Here is an 18,902-nt window from a genome sequence, read left to right as displayed (position 1 = left end):
TCGCATTAAACTGAGGGAGTTCACAGGACAGGTCACGTCTCTCCCCGTGGCAATTCAATATCCTACCATTATGATATTGGTCATGGCTTTTGAAATCATAGCTGTACAAAACACCGCATAAGTACATGTTTGCTTGTTTGAAAGGGTTCAGATTTGGTCTTCGGAGATGTTGGGAACGTTAGAGGACTTCCTTCAGATAATGGGCAGTTTCCATAAAGCCATCTACCATTGGTAGCATCTTGCAGACTTGACCGCCATTTAAAAAGCCCTGGTGACTAAGCTGCGCATTTCAAATGTTCTCGGCTCTATTACACGGTCGGACAAAGATAAAAAGCCTTTGAAGACTTTCAAAGCACCGTCTAATCTAGTTCTCCCCTAGAGAGAACTGGAACAATCCATTACAAAAAAAATGCTGCTTCTTTCAGAAGAGCTTTAGCTTGGTTCAGCCAGCCTGATTCGTACATATTTACCGAGGTGGCTAATTCGTATGAATTCATACGACCACACTCGTGCCAAATCGTCCATATTTTACGAGCTGTACAATTCGTACGAATCTGTACGAATGACCTACACGTAACCCCGCCCCTAAATCTACACGACACTTGGGTTTAGAGAAATCGTATACAATCCTACGAGTGAGGTCGTACAAATTAGCCACCTCATAAAATACGTACAAATTGGTCGTGAGACATCGTTGGATCAGCAGTGTAGATAACTAAACTCTAGACCTTGATCATCCAGACAGATGCGTTTGCATGCAGGTGGCACTATTGTTTGTTTTAGCTCTTCAGCATTTTTCCTAAGCACTGCCGATACTGTATGCAATTTAGCAGACATTCGGAAAACGTTTTTGCATGTTTCCTAGAGTGCTCGCCATGCACTCCCTATGCAAATGGCTACAATTTTCACTATAAACCAATTGTTTGCTTCTCCGATATGAATTCAGTGCACATGAGACTTTTTTACTCTGTTGGACGAAGAGAACGTGAAAGAGCGATAGAGACGGCGTGTGAGGAAATTCCAATTGAAAATGACAAGCTCTGTCTCAAGGCATTTGCAAATGTCAGAGAGAAGCAAAGAAGCTTGCACAAGCGTAACAGTTTTCAGCTTGAACCTGGAGAGATGCGTGTAAAAGGGAGAACGGGAGAGCTACTGAAATACTGAAGGGAAACACTCCTCTTATGAAGAGGAGAAGTCCTTTTACACCCTAAAGACGTGATGTTTGGTTATATTCAGCTTCCATTAGTGTCATGGCATTTCTGAAGTGAATACAGTTTACAGCTGGTTTGACAATATATTAAAGCAATAAACCACAAAAGGCAGTGCATTACACTGATTTTGACATGGGAAAGAGGTGTAAAACCACCTTGAAAATAAATAAACTGCACAGACTCTTTAGCAACAGAAATAAAAATAAAAAATATATATATAACAAGTAAATATAATTTAATACATAAACTATTTCTCAATTTTCTATATAAAATAATATAACACAATAATTAATTACTATAATCAAAATATTTTAGATATTAAATGACATTTAACTCATATCACTGAGAGAATCACTGACAGAATAATTAAATCCAATTTAACATAAAAATTGTTTATGTTTTAAATTATATTTTATTATTATGAGTGGAACGTTTTATATTTTATTTATTATATTAGAGTTAAATATCATTTAATATATGATATCAATATTTATTAAATCAAGTATCGTGTCAGATTTTTTATATATGTAATAAAATAAATTATTTTATCCCTAAATATGGTTAGAATTATATTTGATCACTGTTAATAATTAAAAATGCATTAATCTTTTTCATTGACATAATTGTATACAATTTAAAATAATATAATATACTGTATAATAACAATAAAAATATAATTGATATTTATAAAGTATATAATTAATATGGTTTATGTATTAAATTTAATTATTTTATCACTTGTGATATATTAAAAAAAAATAATTATATTTAATTACTAGGACAATAAAAATACAAAATTTGCATTAAAAAAGGAAAATACTCTAATCAAGCTCATTATTGGCCTGACAACTAGTCAATCATCCTGACCTATCTCTGCGTGACAGTAGAAACATATAGCTGACCTTTTGACCTGTACGGACTCCACAGCGTGCCAATCAGAGGTCAACAGGAAGTGGTGAGTGGATGGCATGGGCTATTTCATCCTGAGCCAAAACAAATGTCCGCAGACAGAAAACGGCAGCATGGGAGGCGGCTGAGGTATTCTCTCTCTCGCCAGCTTTATACAAGCACATTGCAAATCCACGGTTATAAATATGGATATTTTTCTAAACTAGGCATCTGACATATCTCAGCATGTTGGATACCGTGATGGTGGTTAAGCAGATCTCAATCTCTCTCCCGCTGTCTGTCTCCCTCTCACCTCTCTCTGACCTTTGCATACTCCTGAGAAAACAACAGTGTCAGATATAGCTTTAGCAAAACACAAAAATTGCTGTGCAGAGTACAACAGAAAAAAAATGCAGGTTTGAGACTTTTTTTTAGACTTTTTTGAGACAGGTTTTTAGTTTTGCCTTTTGCTCTAAATGCAAATCTCAAATGTGATAAGGGTGTCGTGATATTCCACTAAATGAGTGGTAGCGAAGTCATTAACCTTGGAGAAAGCATTCATTAAAACACTGTCATTAGGATTGTGTTTATTGTCTATAGACAGCATGTTAAATTATAGCCTAAGATAAAACTGCCTCGAAAGGGAATGATTGTGCATTGGCCAGGTTTGAACAGGTCTGAGCAGGCATCAGGTACAGAACAGAAGCTCCTAACTATCCATAGGCCAACTGAGACTTGACCTTTGACCCCTGGTGTAACTTCAAACAAAAGGAGAGATGACCATCATAAATCTCATGTATGCACCCGCCTACCAAACTTTAGTGTTAAACTATAACAATAACTGTAAAAATGCATTCACAACATTAAATGAAACAAAAGAACATTATATTTATTTACAAGATTTGATTCATTTGGAAGGATGATTGATTTCTGAATCAAAAGAATCAAAGAAATTATTTGGTCCAATCCAGAACGATTCAATGATTTGTCACTCAAAAATTCACCAAATTCCTTGTGTAGGATTATAAACAAATAAATACGTAAATAAAAGTGTTTAAAAATGTTATGCATGTTATATTTTTTTTTTAGAATCAAGGCTCCCAAAGGTAAAAACAGTAAAATATTATTACAATATAAAGCAAATGTTATCTATTTTAATATATTTTAAAATGTAATTTATTCCTGTGATGCAAAGCTGTATTTCCAGCATCGTTCCTGCAGTCTTCAGTGTCACATGACCTTTCAGAAATCAATCTAATATGCTGATTCGGCACTCAAGAAACATTTCCTGTAGTTGTCAATGTTGCAAAAGTTGTGTTTTTCTTTTTACGTATTCTTTGATGTATAGAAAGTTCAAAAGAACAGTATTAGAAATAAGTATTTTGTTGTCACGCTACAGTGAGATAAACACACAAAGAAGAAGAAGATGATGATGAATTCAAATAATTTTTAATAAATCCACACAAGGGTGAATCCAGGACCGACCAGGCAGTCGACACAGGTAGGATGTTGTAAATGAGGATAATTAACCAGACACACTTGAACTAAATGACAATCAAACATGAGGGAAAACTGGGTGACAGAACACATGAGGGATGACAAAAGTCCAAAGGGGTGTGACATTTGTAACATTATAAATGTCACTTTTGATCAAGTAACACATCCTACGCTGAATTTTTTTTTTTAATCTTAAAAATAAAATAGTATTTCCTTTTATATGCATCTTAAGTGTAAATTTTTCGAAATTGAGAGTTATACATCAGCTGAAAGCTGAATAAATCATCTCTCCATTGATGTATGGTTTGTTAGGAGGACAATATATGTCTGAGATACAACTATTTGAAAACCTGAGAGTGCAATAATTCTTAGCAATGCATATTACTAATCAAAAAATTAAGTTTTGATATATTTACAGTAGGAAATGTAAAACATATGTTCATGGACCATGATCTTTACTTAATATCCTAATGATTTTTGGCATTAAAGAAAAATCGATAATTTTGACAGTTCCTAGAGGGTAGTAAAGCTCGGATAATGATTTAGTCTTGGTAGAAGTGGTTGATAAATGCTTGTGTTCATTTATCCTCTTTTGGCTCCGCACATCCCAGCCGAACTTGGCACTCAGGTATTGTTATTAACACATGACGTGTTGTGCACTTATTTCCTGCTCAGTAGAAACAGAGTCAGAAACAGGGATTGACAGAAGCGACCACAGGCTGTGTCTCTGTCCAGAGGAGAAGTGCGGTCTGTATACTGTGTCACTTTTGGTTACAGAGGCATCTTTGTGTTCCATGTTCTCGGTGCTTGGTTCTGGATCGGATCAGCTGGGTGGGTAATTACAGCCTGTTGTGTGTAAATGTGAGGATATGCTGGCAGGAAATGGGTGGAAGGATTTCTGGGAAATGTAGGGACCAAAGGAATTCCAGTGCCCTCTGTAACGACAGACTGATGTGGGTTTTTCTGTTGCTAAATTAGAAGAAGCACTCTCAGCTAACCACCTCTGCACCACAGATACACAGAAAGATATGTGAGTGGACACATGAAGGCCACTGCATTGATTCTGAATCACGATCACTTTAACTTATATCAGAAGTATGCATTCTAGTCAAACCAAACCAATCTCAAATGAACTCAAATATATGTTTTGGAACAAAAACATTAACTTACTAAAAAAGATTTTTAACAAAAAAAAGAGAACAGAAAAGAAAGAAATGTCCTATGCTCACCATTTATTTTCATATAAGTCATTTGTTTTATATTTGATTTGTTTATTGCGGAGAATTTTCAGCAGCCATTGCTCCAGGTTATTTTTTTGGCCGTTTTTACTGTTGAAAATATTGTAAGAAGGCACATTTTCTTGATTGGCAAGAATGCATTTGATACCTGGGTTTGCAATTATTTTTTAATTTATTATATTAAATAAATTGTATTAATAAAAAACAAAACAAAAAAAAAGAATAAGTTTATTTTTCCTAGCACATTGGCAAATAGTTTATCTCAATTTAAGCATAAACGTCACAATGCTTTATGCTTAAAACAAGAAAAATCAACTTCCCAATGATGTGAGATGAACACTTTAGATATTATTTTAAAACAATATTTTTGAAATATCACATTTTGCTTCTCAAGTCAACATATCTTGTTTTAACAATATGTAGATTTTTTTTATTTATTTTTACTGCAAAACAAGACAAAGATCATGATCAAGAGGATTTATTTTACAGCATCAGACACAACCTCTGAGGGATGAAAAAGCTACTAGTGAATGAACTACTAGTGTACAAGACTAGCTAATGTTTTCACACAAACCCACGCACACATAACACACACACACACACATACATGTATATACATTGAAGCAAACATGCCACGACAAGCGAGTTTCACAGGAAAAACTAGTCAAGGCTTCAAAATGTTCTTGACAGCATTTTATGTGGATGAACAAAAACAAACAAAAGCAAGAAAAAAAACCTAATCCCTAAAAAAAATCAATCATACATTTACAGTCTTGAAATAATAGCCATGAACTCAAAAAGGTCAATACAGCAGTACTTTCTTAACAAGTCAGCGTGAAAAGAAAAAGAATAAAAAAGGAAGTGGTTAAATGGACAGAGAAAAAGCACAAAAGTTCTTCCCCTGCCCACGTTTCCGACCACCTGGCTACTGTTTCCCTCCCAAACCATCCTTCACTGTCAGAGCGGCTTTGAGTGAAGACACAAGACAAAGCGCAGGCGCTTCACTCCAAACAGCCCTGGCAAGAAAAAGAGGAGAACAAGAGGGAAATACAAAGATCGAGGGAGAATAAAGCCAGCAATGGCAAGCAGCCGCACAACAGGAGAGAGATGATTCCAGAAGCAATGAAGGATCTGTCAAACAGACACTAATGCAATACAGCAACAAATCTTTCTTTAGCACCTTTAGCGATGACAGCATCATGTGGTTTTATCATGCTTTAAATGTGTGCTCGACTGACTGAGATTTCCTCTAACAGATGGATGAAATATCAACCTACAGCCAAACTGGATTCCCTTTTCAAGATTAGAGTTCACTGAGCGTCTGCAGATGAAGAGCTGATTCAGTCGATCACACGCTTTCAGAAACCAAAATAACTATGATCAAATAATTATGATCAGAGATCTAATTTCAGATGTTAATTTCTCACGATTGGCCGCGACCAATAAGCCACATGGTGCTTGCTTCGCCTTTTGAAGCGAAATGAAGGACCAAACTATTACGACAGACAAGGCATGACATGGATTTAATAACTTGAGCAAAACTGATGATGCTTTGAAGTCTTCAGTTTGCCCTTCAGCCATGTCCATTCCGTTCATTTCCACAATCTGCACTTTTTGTTTTCACAGCAAAACAAGTATCACCAGGTGCACTTTTAAGTGCCAAAAGTATGGGGAAATAACCACACATCTGTCTTTGCATCTGAAATAAAATAATTTCAACCAAAGCTGCTCGAGTCTCTTAAATATGTTTAAAGGAAGAGTAAAAAATTACAAGTTGCAGAAAATGTACTCATCGTCAGGCCATCCAAGATGTCTATGAGTTTCTTTCTTCATTAGATTTGGAACAATTCCCCATAACACCACTTGCTCACCAATGCATGCTCAGTGAATGGGTGCCGTCAGAGTGAGAGTCCAAACAGCTGATAAAAACTTCACAGTAATACACAGCACTCCAGTCCATCTGTAAAATCTTGTAAAGCGAAACACTGTTTGGACTCTCATTCTGACGGCACCCATTCACTGTAGAGCAGCCATTGGTGAGCAAGTGATGCAATGCTGAATTTCTCCAAATTTGTTCCAATGAAGAAACAAACTCATATTATCTTAGATAGCCTAAGGGTATCCCTGAGGGCTTTGGGTGAACTATTCCTTTAAAAGCAAAGGAGCAGATGCTTTCAATTCATGCAATATTAAGTAAAAAGCAACAAATTTAAAGGGTTAGTTCGCCCAGATAGCAAAATTATGTAATTAATAACTTACCCTCATGTTGTTTCAAACCCGTAAGACCTCAGTTTATCTTCTGAACACAGTTTAAGATATTTTAGATTTAGTCCGAGAGCTCTCAGTCCCTCCATTGAAGCTGTGTGTACGGTATACTGTCCATACTGTCCAAAACATCATCAAAGTAGTCCATGTGACATCAGAGGGTCAGTTAGAATTATTTGAAGCATCGAAAATACATTTTGGTCCAAAAATAGCAAAAACGACGACTTTATTCAGCATTGTCTTCTCTTCCGTGTCTGTTGTGAGAGAGAGTTCAAATCAAAGCAGTCTGGATATCCAGTTCGCGAACGAATCATTCAGTTCACCAAATCGAACTGAATCGTTTTAAACGGTTAGCATAGGGGAGAACCGGGACGAAAGTAACAAAGAGATTTTCTCAGAGCCTATTACTGCATTTGCATTCCCAGCTATGACGGTATATTCAGCATTCAACCCTTGATGGAGCTGAGAAATATCACGTGATTTCCTCATCATTTCCCGCAGTTAGGTCGGTAAAACTGTTTTCGAGTACAAAAAGTAAATTATTGAAGCGGTAATTTTTTTTAATTAGTTGTGTTGTTTTTTTTGTTTCATGTGTCACAGTAATGATCAATCTACAGGTTATTTAGTGCTTTAACACATCCTAAAGTTTGCATTATCAAAGTTACATAACAGTAATACTCACTCTCTCAAGAAAGTAACTCGTAGTCTTGAACGCAAATGGAGAAAAACTAACTTGGAAGTTTTTAAAATTGCATGGAAAAACAGTATGTCCAGCTATAGACAGGCTCTAAAAACTGCTAGGGCAGAGCATATCCACAAACTCATTGAAAATAACCAAAACAATCCAAGGTTTTTATTTAGCACAGTGGCTAAATTAACAAATTACCAGACGCCACCTGATTCAAATATTCCACCAACGTTAAATAGTAATGACTTTATGAATTTCTTCACTGATAAAATAGATAACATTAGAAATACAACAGCGAATGTAGATTCTACAGCGTCTAACACTTCAGTTTCATCCATCGCACCCAAAGATAAACTGCAGTGCTTTACAAATATAGGACAGGAAGAGCTAAATAAACTTATCACTGTATCTAAACCAACAACATGTTTATTAGATCCTGTACCCACTAAATTACTAAAAGAGCTGTTACCTGTAGCCGAAGAACCGCTTCTCAATATCATTAACTCGTCGTTATCTTTAGGTCACGTCCCAAAACCATTCAAGCTGGCGGTTATCAAGCCTCTTATTAAGAAACCAAAACTAGATCCTAGTGTACTGGCAAATTATAGGCCTATTTCAAATCTTCCATTTATGTCTAAAATTTTAGAAAAAGTTGTGTCTGCTCAATTGAGCACCTTCCTGCATAAAAATGATCTGTATGAAGAATTTCAGTCAGGTTTTAGGCCCCACCATAGCACAGAAACTGCACTTGTTAAAATTACAAATGACCTGCTTCTTGCGTCAGATCAAGGCTGCATCTCATTTCTAGTCTTACTTGATCTTAGTGCTGCGTTCGACACCATAGATCATGACATACTCATAGATCGATTACAAAACTATACAGGTATTCAAGGGCAGGCTCTAAGATGGTTTAGATCCTACCTGTCCGATCGCTACCATTTTGTTTACTTAAATGGAGAGTCATCTCATTTATCATCAGTAAAATATGGAGTGCCACAAGGATCCGTCCTAGGTCCCCTTCTATTTTCAATATACATGTTGCCCCTTGGTAATATTATTAGAAAATACGGAATAAGCTTCCACTGTTATGCTGATGATACTCAGCTATATATTTCAACGAGACCAGATGAAACTTCCCAATTATCTAAGCTAACAGAGTGTGTTAAAAATGTAAAAGATTGGATGACAAATAATTTTCTCCAATTAAATTCGGATAAGACAGAGATATTAATTATTGGACCAAAAAACACCACACAGAATCTTGTAGATTACAATCTGCAACTAGACGGATGTACTGTTACTTCCTCTACAGTCAGAAATCTGGGTGTTATATTAGACAGCAATTTGTCTTTTGAAAATCATATTTCCAATGTTACAAAAACTGCATTCTTCCATCTTAGAAACATTGCCAAGCTACGAAACATGTTATCTGTTTCTGATGCAGAAAAGCTAGTTCATGCTTTCATGACCTCTAGACTGGACTATTGTAATGGACTTCTAGGTGGTTGTCCTGCTTCGTCAATAAACAAGCTACAGGTAGTCCAAAATGCAGCAGCTAGAGTCCTTACCAGGTCAAGAAAATATGATCATATTACCCCAATTTTACAGTCTCTGCACTGGCTACCTATTAAGTTCCGTATCTGTTACAAATTATCATTACTTACCTATAAGGCCCTAAATGGTTTAGCTCCTGCGTACCTAACTAGCCTTCTACCACGCTACAACCCATCACGCACCCTAAGGTCACAAAACGCTGGACTTTTGGTAGTTCCTAGGATAGCAAAGTCCACTAAAGGAGGTAGAGCTTTTTCACATTTGGCTCCCAAACTCTGGAATAGCCTTCCTGATAATGTTCGGGGTTCAGACACACTCTCTCTGTTTAAATCTAGATTAAAAACGCATCTCTTTCGCCAAGCATTCGAATAATGTATCTCTTAAATTGTGAGTGTAGTTGCATCTGCATTTTTATTCTTTAGCTTGGGTTAAACTAATTTTACTTTGTTGGATCAGCAGCTATGCTAATGATGTCTCTATCTTGTTTCTATGTTTTACACAAGCTCCAGTCTGGATCCAGAACACCTGAGAAGAGATGATGCTGACCCTCAGAGGACCCCAGATGATCCTAACCTTGAATCAACAAACAGAACTAACAATTATAGCTACATGTGTGACTGCATCATATAATTACTATTAATTAATAATATTGATAGTTCATCATCTAGCTGACTACGTCTTGTATTATTATTATTATTTTTATTTTTCTAAAGTCCTGTCAAACGTGCACAAACTACTAGCTACTACTAAATATTGTAGAAACATAATTTTCTGTAAAGTTGCTTTGTAACGATTTGTATTGTAAAAAGCGCTATACAAATAAACTTGAATTGAATTGAATTGAATTGAAAGTTTTTTAGTATAAAAGTAAATCAGGTTTAAATGCCAGGAGTTCCTGTCGGGACGAAAGTAACAGTTGTTACTTTTGTCCCGCTACAGTGACAAGAAGTATTTATTTTGTTCCGGCACATGCTATTCTGTGAATTTCTGTCTCTTGCATCATTTATAAAAATGTTTATGTCATATTATACCAAAAGAATACGTCTGAGTGAGGGTCAGAAAGACAAACAGTGGTCTGGTTTTATCCAGATGTTTATGAGAGAGCGTTTCTGGACATAGAGGAACATCTGGGCAGCTCCTACCTCGCATTTACCTTAGTTATATTTAGGTTTTAGCCATACCTTAGCTTTTACACCTCCAGCTATGAATTTGCAGTGTTTCCAGATGTTTTAATGCACATTTTGAATTTATGCATAAAAACAACTGGATGGAAACATGAATAGGCCTACTGTTACATTATGTTTAGAATTTATATTATGCCAATTTAATTTAATTATTATATTGTCCATTCTGTTGAAAAATGTTTTATAAAAATAAACTGAAATAAAAAAATAAAAAATAAAGTTTGTACAGTCGGGTTTTGAGACATTTGATGAAACTTAAATTTAAAATAAAAATATAAATATAAATATGTAATTTAATATTTTTTTTTTACAAAAATAAAAGACAGAATATGTTTGCAGTTACATATTTACAAGGTCAAAGTCAGGTATACTTAATAAAAATAAGAGTAACAGAAAATAAATCTAGTTTATATTGTTGTGTTACTTTTAACCCACCTGTGTGTTACTTTCGTCCCAACCGATGGGGTCAAAAGTAACAATGTGCAACTTATGTTCAAATTGAAATTATACTGAAGCCTTTCTACATTTCTACAAAGTACCACCTGGTATTGATAGACCACACTTCTGAGTTACTGGCCACAGCAGAAATATATCTCTGTCTACAACATTATCTTTTAAAATGATGTTTTTCTGAAAAATGGTACTTTCGCCCCTGCTCTCCCCTATCAAATACGCATTAATCCACAAATGACTTAAGCTGTTAACTTTTTTAATGTGGCTGACACTCCCTCTGAGTTCAAACAAACCAATATCCCGGAGTAATTCATTTACTCAAACAGTACACTGACTGAACTGCTGTGAAGAGAGAACTGAAGATGAACACCGAGCCGAGCCAGATAACGAACAAAAGATTGACTCGCTCACGAGTCAAGAACTGTTTCTGTCAGACGCGTCCGATTCGTGAACCGAGGAGCTGATGATACTGCGCATGTGTGATTCAGCGTGAAGCAGACTGACACACAGAGCGCATGAATCGAACTGATTCTTTTGGTGATGGATTCTGAACTGATTCTGTGCTAGTGTTATGAGCGCAGGTAAACCGAAGGCTTGAATCAAGGGCAATTAATCGCAAATGACGCCATTACGTCGAGCGCAAAAGAACCGGTGAACCGTTTTCTTCAACCAGTTTATTGAATCGAACTGTCCGAAAGACCTACTGGTGATCCGAAAACCGATGCAACCGGTTCTTGACTCGTGAACGAGTCAGTCTGTTGTTCGTTATCTGGCTCGGCTCGGTGTTCATCTTCAGTTCTCTCTTCACAGCAGTTCAGTCAGTGTACTGTTTGAGTAAATGAATTACTCCGGGATATTGGTTTGTTTGAACTCAGAGTTCAAAAGTTAACAGCGTAAGTCATTTGTGGATTAATGCGTATTATAGATGCAAACCGTTTAAAACGATTCAGCTCGATTTGGTGAACTGAATGATTCGTTCGCGAACCGGATATCCAGACTGCTTTGATTTGAACTCTCTCACACAACAGACACGGAAGAGAATACAATGCTGAATAAAGTCGTCGTTCTTTTTTGCTATTTTTGGACCAAAATGTATTTTCGATGCTTCAAACAATTCTAACTGACCCTAACATGGACTACTTTGATGATGTTTTTATTAACTTTCTGGTCATGGACAGTAGACCGTACACACAGCTTCAATGGAGGGACTGAGAGCTCTCGGACTAAATCTAAAATATCTTAAACTGTGTTCAGAAGATAAACGGAGGTCTTACGGGTCTGGAACAACACGAGGGTAAGATATTAATTACATAATTTTGCTATCTGGGTGAACTAACCCTTTAAGGTTTTCCAAGGACAGCAATAATGCATTTCTCTCTATTAATGAAAATCCACAGATGCCATGCTGTTCTTTACATGTCTCACACCTTTATTTTAGCTGTAAAGCATTTCATCATTCACTTTTTAATTTGCATGAGCAACAGAATGCCTTTTGCTCATCAAATACCAATAATAAGTTATTTGCAGAAATGCAGAACTGAATGGCCAAACAAATGCTCTTATGACTCCCTAAAACACCTCACCAGAGCAGGTACAAGAATGCATGGACTTAATAACTCATGCAATTAATCAAACTCATATTATTCGGAAATTGAGAACAAAAAGTGCAAATTTAAATGATTTTCATTACCATATATTTTATATGAAAACACAAGGAACATGCAATGAGCCATCAAGTCATTTCAACACATTCAAACATCTGGGTGGATACATGCCTTATTAATTATTACAGCACTAATTAGACCTGTCAAAATTAGTCACAAAATAGGAAAAAAAACAACTTGTAAAGAGGTATAAGTCACCCAAGAGCATGAGTAATTATTATGAATATGTTCTGGAAAGCAGCTTTAAATACATTGCTAATGCATAGGTGTACTATAGACGGCAGTGCTTGGGCATCGCCCAGATTGCCTAACCTGTCATTTGAATCAAAGGCTATAATTAAACGAAAATAAATTAGAAGAGAGCGTAGGGGATTTGCTTCTGAGACTTGAAACACAACACAAATTACAGCTTTTGCGACGACCTGGAGCCGTCCCATTATAATCAAAGCAAGCGGCTTGTGCATTTCAGTCAAGTCAGCTTCAAAGACTATAGGGTCATTTTTTTTCAATTAGATCCACTTTAACTACCTGAATGTAGGAAAACAAAACATTTTAAAACTATTAACCTCCAAGTTAATATTAGTAGAGTGTGTGATGGTCACAAATTTGTTTTTTACAGATTTTATTTTATAATAACAAATTGGTAATAGGGTTTGATAATAACACCTAATAATTCTAATCTATATCTAATTTTCTCATTCTAAACTACCACACACACTTTGAATTGTCCGCTGTTTATCTGGTAAGACTTCTGATTAATGTGGTTGCTGCTAAACATCAAAATAAACATTTTTGGGAGGTTTGCATAGAGACAATATGCAGTTCATCGTGCCTAACTCCTGGTGTTTGTCTGATGCCGCAGATGGATTTATGACACATTTAAAAGTCTCAAGATAAAGGTATAACTGAAAGTTGTGTTTCTAAGGGAAAATAACCCGTATGTCATATGAAAAGAATATAACTTCCTATAAAGTACAAGCAGAATGAGAAAAACTAAAAGACATCCAGTGAAGAACATTAATGTCAGAAAATTCAATCTGTCAGAGATACCTAGGTTTTTTTTATTATTATTTTTTTTTTTAACTCCCAAGAGCAGTTTAATTCGCCAATGATGACACAAAGAGATCCCTTACAGATATTTACAAAGGTAACAATGGTTTCTGCCAAAACAGCATTGTTACTGTGGCTCTTGCTAGTAAAATAAAACTGTGTTAACTTGTGGTTATCACTCGCCATTCTGCCGTCCAATAAGATATTGAAAGCTTTTATTCTCTTTGAATAAGATCCTCTATTAGTACGTTGCAGTAACAACAATCATTGTTGTAACTGGTATTTTGGTGGAAACTACGCCTAAAGTTTTGTAAGGATGTCATACCTTTCTTGGATAACTTTCTTGAAAACTGAAAATGTAAGCATCTGTGTGGTATATTATCATTTTTTAACTAGGTATATTTTCAAGATATATATATATATATTTTTTTTTTTTTTTTGAGAAATGGATAAATCTTATGCTTGTTATTTAAAACTTTCAATATATCATCACCCTCATGTTATATCTTGAAATGCATTGTAGTTATCATTCTTTAACTAGGAATATTATATGTGTGTGTGTGTGTGTGTGTGTGTGTATACATACATACATACATACATATATATATATATATATATATATATATATATATATATATCCTATATGTATATACAAACATATATGCTATACATAAAGAATGATAGCTACAATGCATTTTAAGATATATGACGATGATGAAGATATATTTTACATTTTCAATAACAAGCATAAGATTTAATGTATCCATCTGTTTCTCAAAAAAAAAAAGAGATCATTACGGTTACACATTCATAATATTTAATCACACCTTATACCAAAGCATACTTTAAAGATTCTTAATACCCGACAAAGTAATGCATTTAACAAATACAGAGAACACATAGTTTGAATAAGCTTCCCTTTTCAAGACTTCAAGAGTGGCTCTTACTGAAGATGATTCAACAGCGTTCAAAGAGGGTTTAGGTAACTATTTAGCGCGTAAATCATTGAGTGCTTCATAAAGCTTAATTGCATCTCGAGGCTGGAGTCGGGGCAATGCACTAGTCTCAGACACATCTCATTAAAGAGCTCCAGCCACCAGAATGCACAAAGTCACAGCTCGGAAGAGTTGAGAACTAACCCGTTTCGAACTGATCTGAAGCCGACGCGCTGAAGCAGGCAGCGAGGAGCAAAGCTGCGATCCTCCGCGAATCCATCGCTCTTCTGGAGCAGGCTGTAAGAGATCTGAACACCCTCTCTTCCTCTCTCCTCACAGGTGAAGTGTTCGAGTCCAGTCTGGTGCGGCGAGCAGATGAATGTCAGCGAATCTCGCTGCGCGTCTGCGTTAAGAGCGTCTCGACTTCTAGCAGACGCTCGCGCACAAGACAGATAGCAGAAAAAGCAGGGATCCTATTTCAAATCATGTGACAGGAAATCGGGGCAATAGATTCAACCTGCCCCGTGCATGGGGGCAGGGGCGTTGCCAGGAATTTTTGGCCCCATGACAAAAAAATCTAATTGGGCCCCCTCTGTGCAGCTGTTGTCACCACATCTCTAGGACCTAACTGTCCCATCAAAAGCTTTACATAACTCTAATCAAAGGCTTGCAACTGTCTTGCTGCTTGTAGTTCAATTCTAGTACTAGCACAATATTTACTGCTGGTGATTTGTAAATGCAAGTCTGCATACAGTATGCAGTCCACTATTTGATGCAAGATTAAAAGCCACCATAATAATGTCCTTAAAGCAACTCCATGTAACATTTTTTACCTTAAAATAATGTTTCCAAAATCGTTTCAGTGGTTCATCAAGTCGTAACAGGGTGAAAGGCACTTATGCCTCCCTGGATTGATGCAAAGTCATTAACACAGTGGTAGCTAATTTATATGTAGTTTTCAACTTAAAATAATCATTAATTCTTCTCTCTTTAGACCAAATCAATTAAGTTTATGAGAAATTTGAATCAAGGAATACATTTGGAAAATCTTGAATAAACTATGACAATTTTTTGGGTGAACTATCCATTTAACAGAAGTGAAAAAGGCGCAACTTATATATATATAGAAGCACAGTAAGACAAATACAATAGAGATAAAAATTAAACTAATTTTTCAGATACTGTAGGTTTTACTTAACATGTATACATTTATTAAACGTCTTTTGTTGGTTAAAATTAATGACATAGGTAGCCTTTTTAATTTGGAACGCTGTCCTTTTCAGACGGAAGGCATGCATGAAATACTGACACACGTTCAGTTTTCACACACCTGTTCACGTTCACTTAATCCATAACCTATTGTATTTACGTGAGATACTCTACACGATAAACATGTGGACTGCTGTGTGTGTATTTGAGCGCTGAGAACTGATCGCGCGATGTATGTGAGAACCATAGACTGTAAAAAAAATATGGACGTAGTGTCCGTGACGTCACCCATAGACTCCTCAATAGCGGTTTTGAAGCGCAAAGTGTGCAGAGCGGGCCGTCGCCATCTTGGCAGCGCGTCACCGCGCGACTCTCCCGGAAAATCGAAAATGGGCAAAAAGGCGGGAGCTGATTGCTGAAGCCACGCCCACCTAGCGCGACGGCATTGTCAGCAGCGGCAATCCACCTGTCACTCAAGTGGCCACGCCCTTAATCATGCAGAATTTTAAGTCTTAATATAATTTAAACGGATGAGTTTTAAAAAAAATTCACCCCCCTCACAGTTGTCATGAAGGGCAAAATTAGCAATATAGACCAAAATAATTTTTTGAACCAGGCTGTAAACATGTTTTTTTCTGCTTTAAAGTTGGGCATTTTAACATGGGGAGTCTATGGGATTGACTCCCTTTTGCAGCCAGCCTCAAGCGGCCAGTCGATGAATTGCAGTTTTTGTCACTTCCTTATTGGCCTCACGAGAGAGAGCGGGAGGTTGCCGCTCGGTGAGAAGTTGAACTGAGGAAGTGGCGCGCGCGCGAGAGGGCCATTCTATCAGCGTGATTACGCCTATCCCGCCTTCACTAACTTTAAAGTTAATCTACTTCTGGAGACCTCATCCATGCCCCTTCAGATGCTGAGCCCATTGTTTCAGATCGCGTTTTATAAGTCTATTCATCCACTGCGGCTGTTATACTGACTTGATATACAAACGGCCCTTATCCGATCGCAATCCAATGACAGGGACGCACATTTTGAAAGACAATAGCCGATAGGATGCATTTTGAATGTCCAATAGTCCTCAAATAACATTATAGTCCAGTCTCGTCTAGTTAACGAAAACGCTGCATAAATGTCGTTATAATTTCGTCATCAGATATTATTTTTAGCTCATCAATGTCTCCTCAGAGTCAAATAAAAAATGTTCGTTAAGGAATATTTTTCATCGTTGTCTTCTTAACGAAATTAACACTGCTAGCCTAGCGCACCCTGCATTGATTGACTTGTTTGTTTGCAACTAACTAAACACCGTCACTGATTAGTGCGCTAAGGCAGGACCAAACCATTTCATGCAGATACAGGGGGGTGGTCGGTCAATATGGATGTCAGTGGTAATATTGAACTTTTATTGACAAAAATTAAAATCAAAGACATCATTAATTTTATTATTATTTGAAATATATTTAATGATGATGGTTTATATAGTGTATAATATAATAAAAACATTTTATTAGTTTTTACCTATTTGTTGGGCCCCCTGTCAGTCAGGGGCCCTTAGAATTGTCCTAACTTTTCCCCCCTATAAGGCGTCCATGCATGGGGGCATATACCTGTTGCGCGCTGTGGGCTGGCCACAAATCCAATAGCTGCAAGCCACAGACAACAAAGAGTTAAGAAAATAACCCGTAGACTTTTAAAGCGCCCTTTTCCACTAACAAATATGTGACTTTCTGTAGGATAGATAGATAGATAGATAGATAGATAGATAGATAGATAGATAGATAGATAGATAGGGTTAATTTAAAATATTTAAAAAATACAAATAATATATGAAAAATAACTGACTAAATATTATTAATAAATAATAATAAATTAATTAAAATTGATTGTACATTTTAAGACTTGTTTGTGCAGTTGTGACGTTTAAAATACAGACAAACTTTTTCGACTTCTGATTTATTTCTGATTTAATTGCATTACTGTATCGATTATAAAACTATACAATGTAAAACAATAGTGGATTTAACATTTAATATTAAAATGTATGTTTTTACCGTAACTGCTTCCCTTTAAAATACTTTGGTCAGTTGATAAATTATTTATGCAATTTTATATTATTTATTTGAAATAATTAAAGAGCAGTTTTATGTCAGTGTCTCATGTCTGGTCAAGATTGATCTTAGATTTAGAAGGTTAGTAGTAATGCAGTACTTTTTAGAAAGAGAAACTGGTACAGTAATCTAAAGAAATTAGTATCATAATTATTTATTATTACACTAACTTAACCAACAGTGTTGAAGAGTTCATAAAAAAAAGCTATTTAAAATACACTTTTTTACATGCATGAAAAAACATAAAAGACTAAATAAGGACTTATATATTCATACGTTAGTTTTATGATTCTGTATAGTTAATATTTGCCCTTTTTCTGTGTTTACATAAACGGGTGGAATATAACATGAATGTAAATTTGAATCCTGTGGTAAATAATGACACTACTCACTGGAACATAAGCCTCATTTCTGTGTCATACATCCCAGCACATAAAACAAGCAGCATCACTTGTGCAGAATGTCCCTCTCTAGTGGGAGAACACATGAATGAAGGATCCCTGACCTCGGTCTCCAGAGCAGAGCAAGCAGAAGTGACTGAAATCAAAACCAAATCACCCCAAACGGCTGGGTAAAAATAACACGATTGAAAGGATTCGGTTGGGTATGAAAGTGAAAAGAAGGCAGTGAATCATCAGCAGGATGGTCAGAACATAAGCAAGGCTTGATCCAGTAAACTTACAAAACCCAGCATGATTAGATTTGTCTCGTGCACCAGCGAAGCCCACAATTACTACTGCTTACAGTTTAACATCTTGTTTAAAAGAGCATGTGACTACATTAAAATTAGACAGTCGAGCCCAAACAACTTACTCAGGTGTATTTCGGGTAGTTAGATGTGCCTTTGTCTGATGTTGTAAATATATGATAATTATAAGCATTCCCGAGAGAGAAGTCACACTCCCTGTCCTCATAGTAGTAAACATGATCTCATATTTTCCCATGTCAAATAATTCAGAAC

General features: G+C 36.1%; 1 protein-coding gene across 2 annotated transcripts in view; it reads right to left on the bottom strand.

The window, feature by feature from the left end:
* The window catches only part of LOC132141612 (kremen protein 1-like), a 63,026-nt gene extending 47,913 nt beyond the window's left edge, over positions 1-15,113 (bottom strand). The window contains exon 1 of one of the 2 annotated variants that reach the window (XM_059551295.1): positions 14,832-15,113. In XM_059551295.1, the coding sequence (XP_059407278.1) occupies positions 14,832-14,907 (76 nt within the window). In that variant the 5' untranslated portion in view covers positions 14,908-15,113. The remainder of the gene's footprint in view (positions 1-14,831) is intronic. The other variant, XM_059551294.1, reaches the window with a different exon arrangement.
* Between the last annotated feature and the right edge of the window lie 3,789 nt (positions 15,114-18,902).

This window comes from Carassius carassius, chromosome 5 (genome assembly GCF_963082965.1).
Source record: "Carassius carassius chromosome 5, fCarCar2.1, whole genome shotgun sequence".
NCBI lineage: Eukaryota > Metazoa > Chordata > Actinopteri > Cypriniformes > Cyprinidae > Carassius > Carassius carassius.
This window is presented reverse-complemented; position numbering and strand designations above follow the sequence as displayed.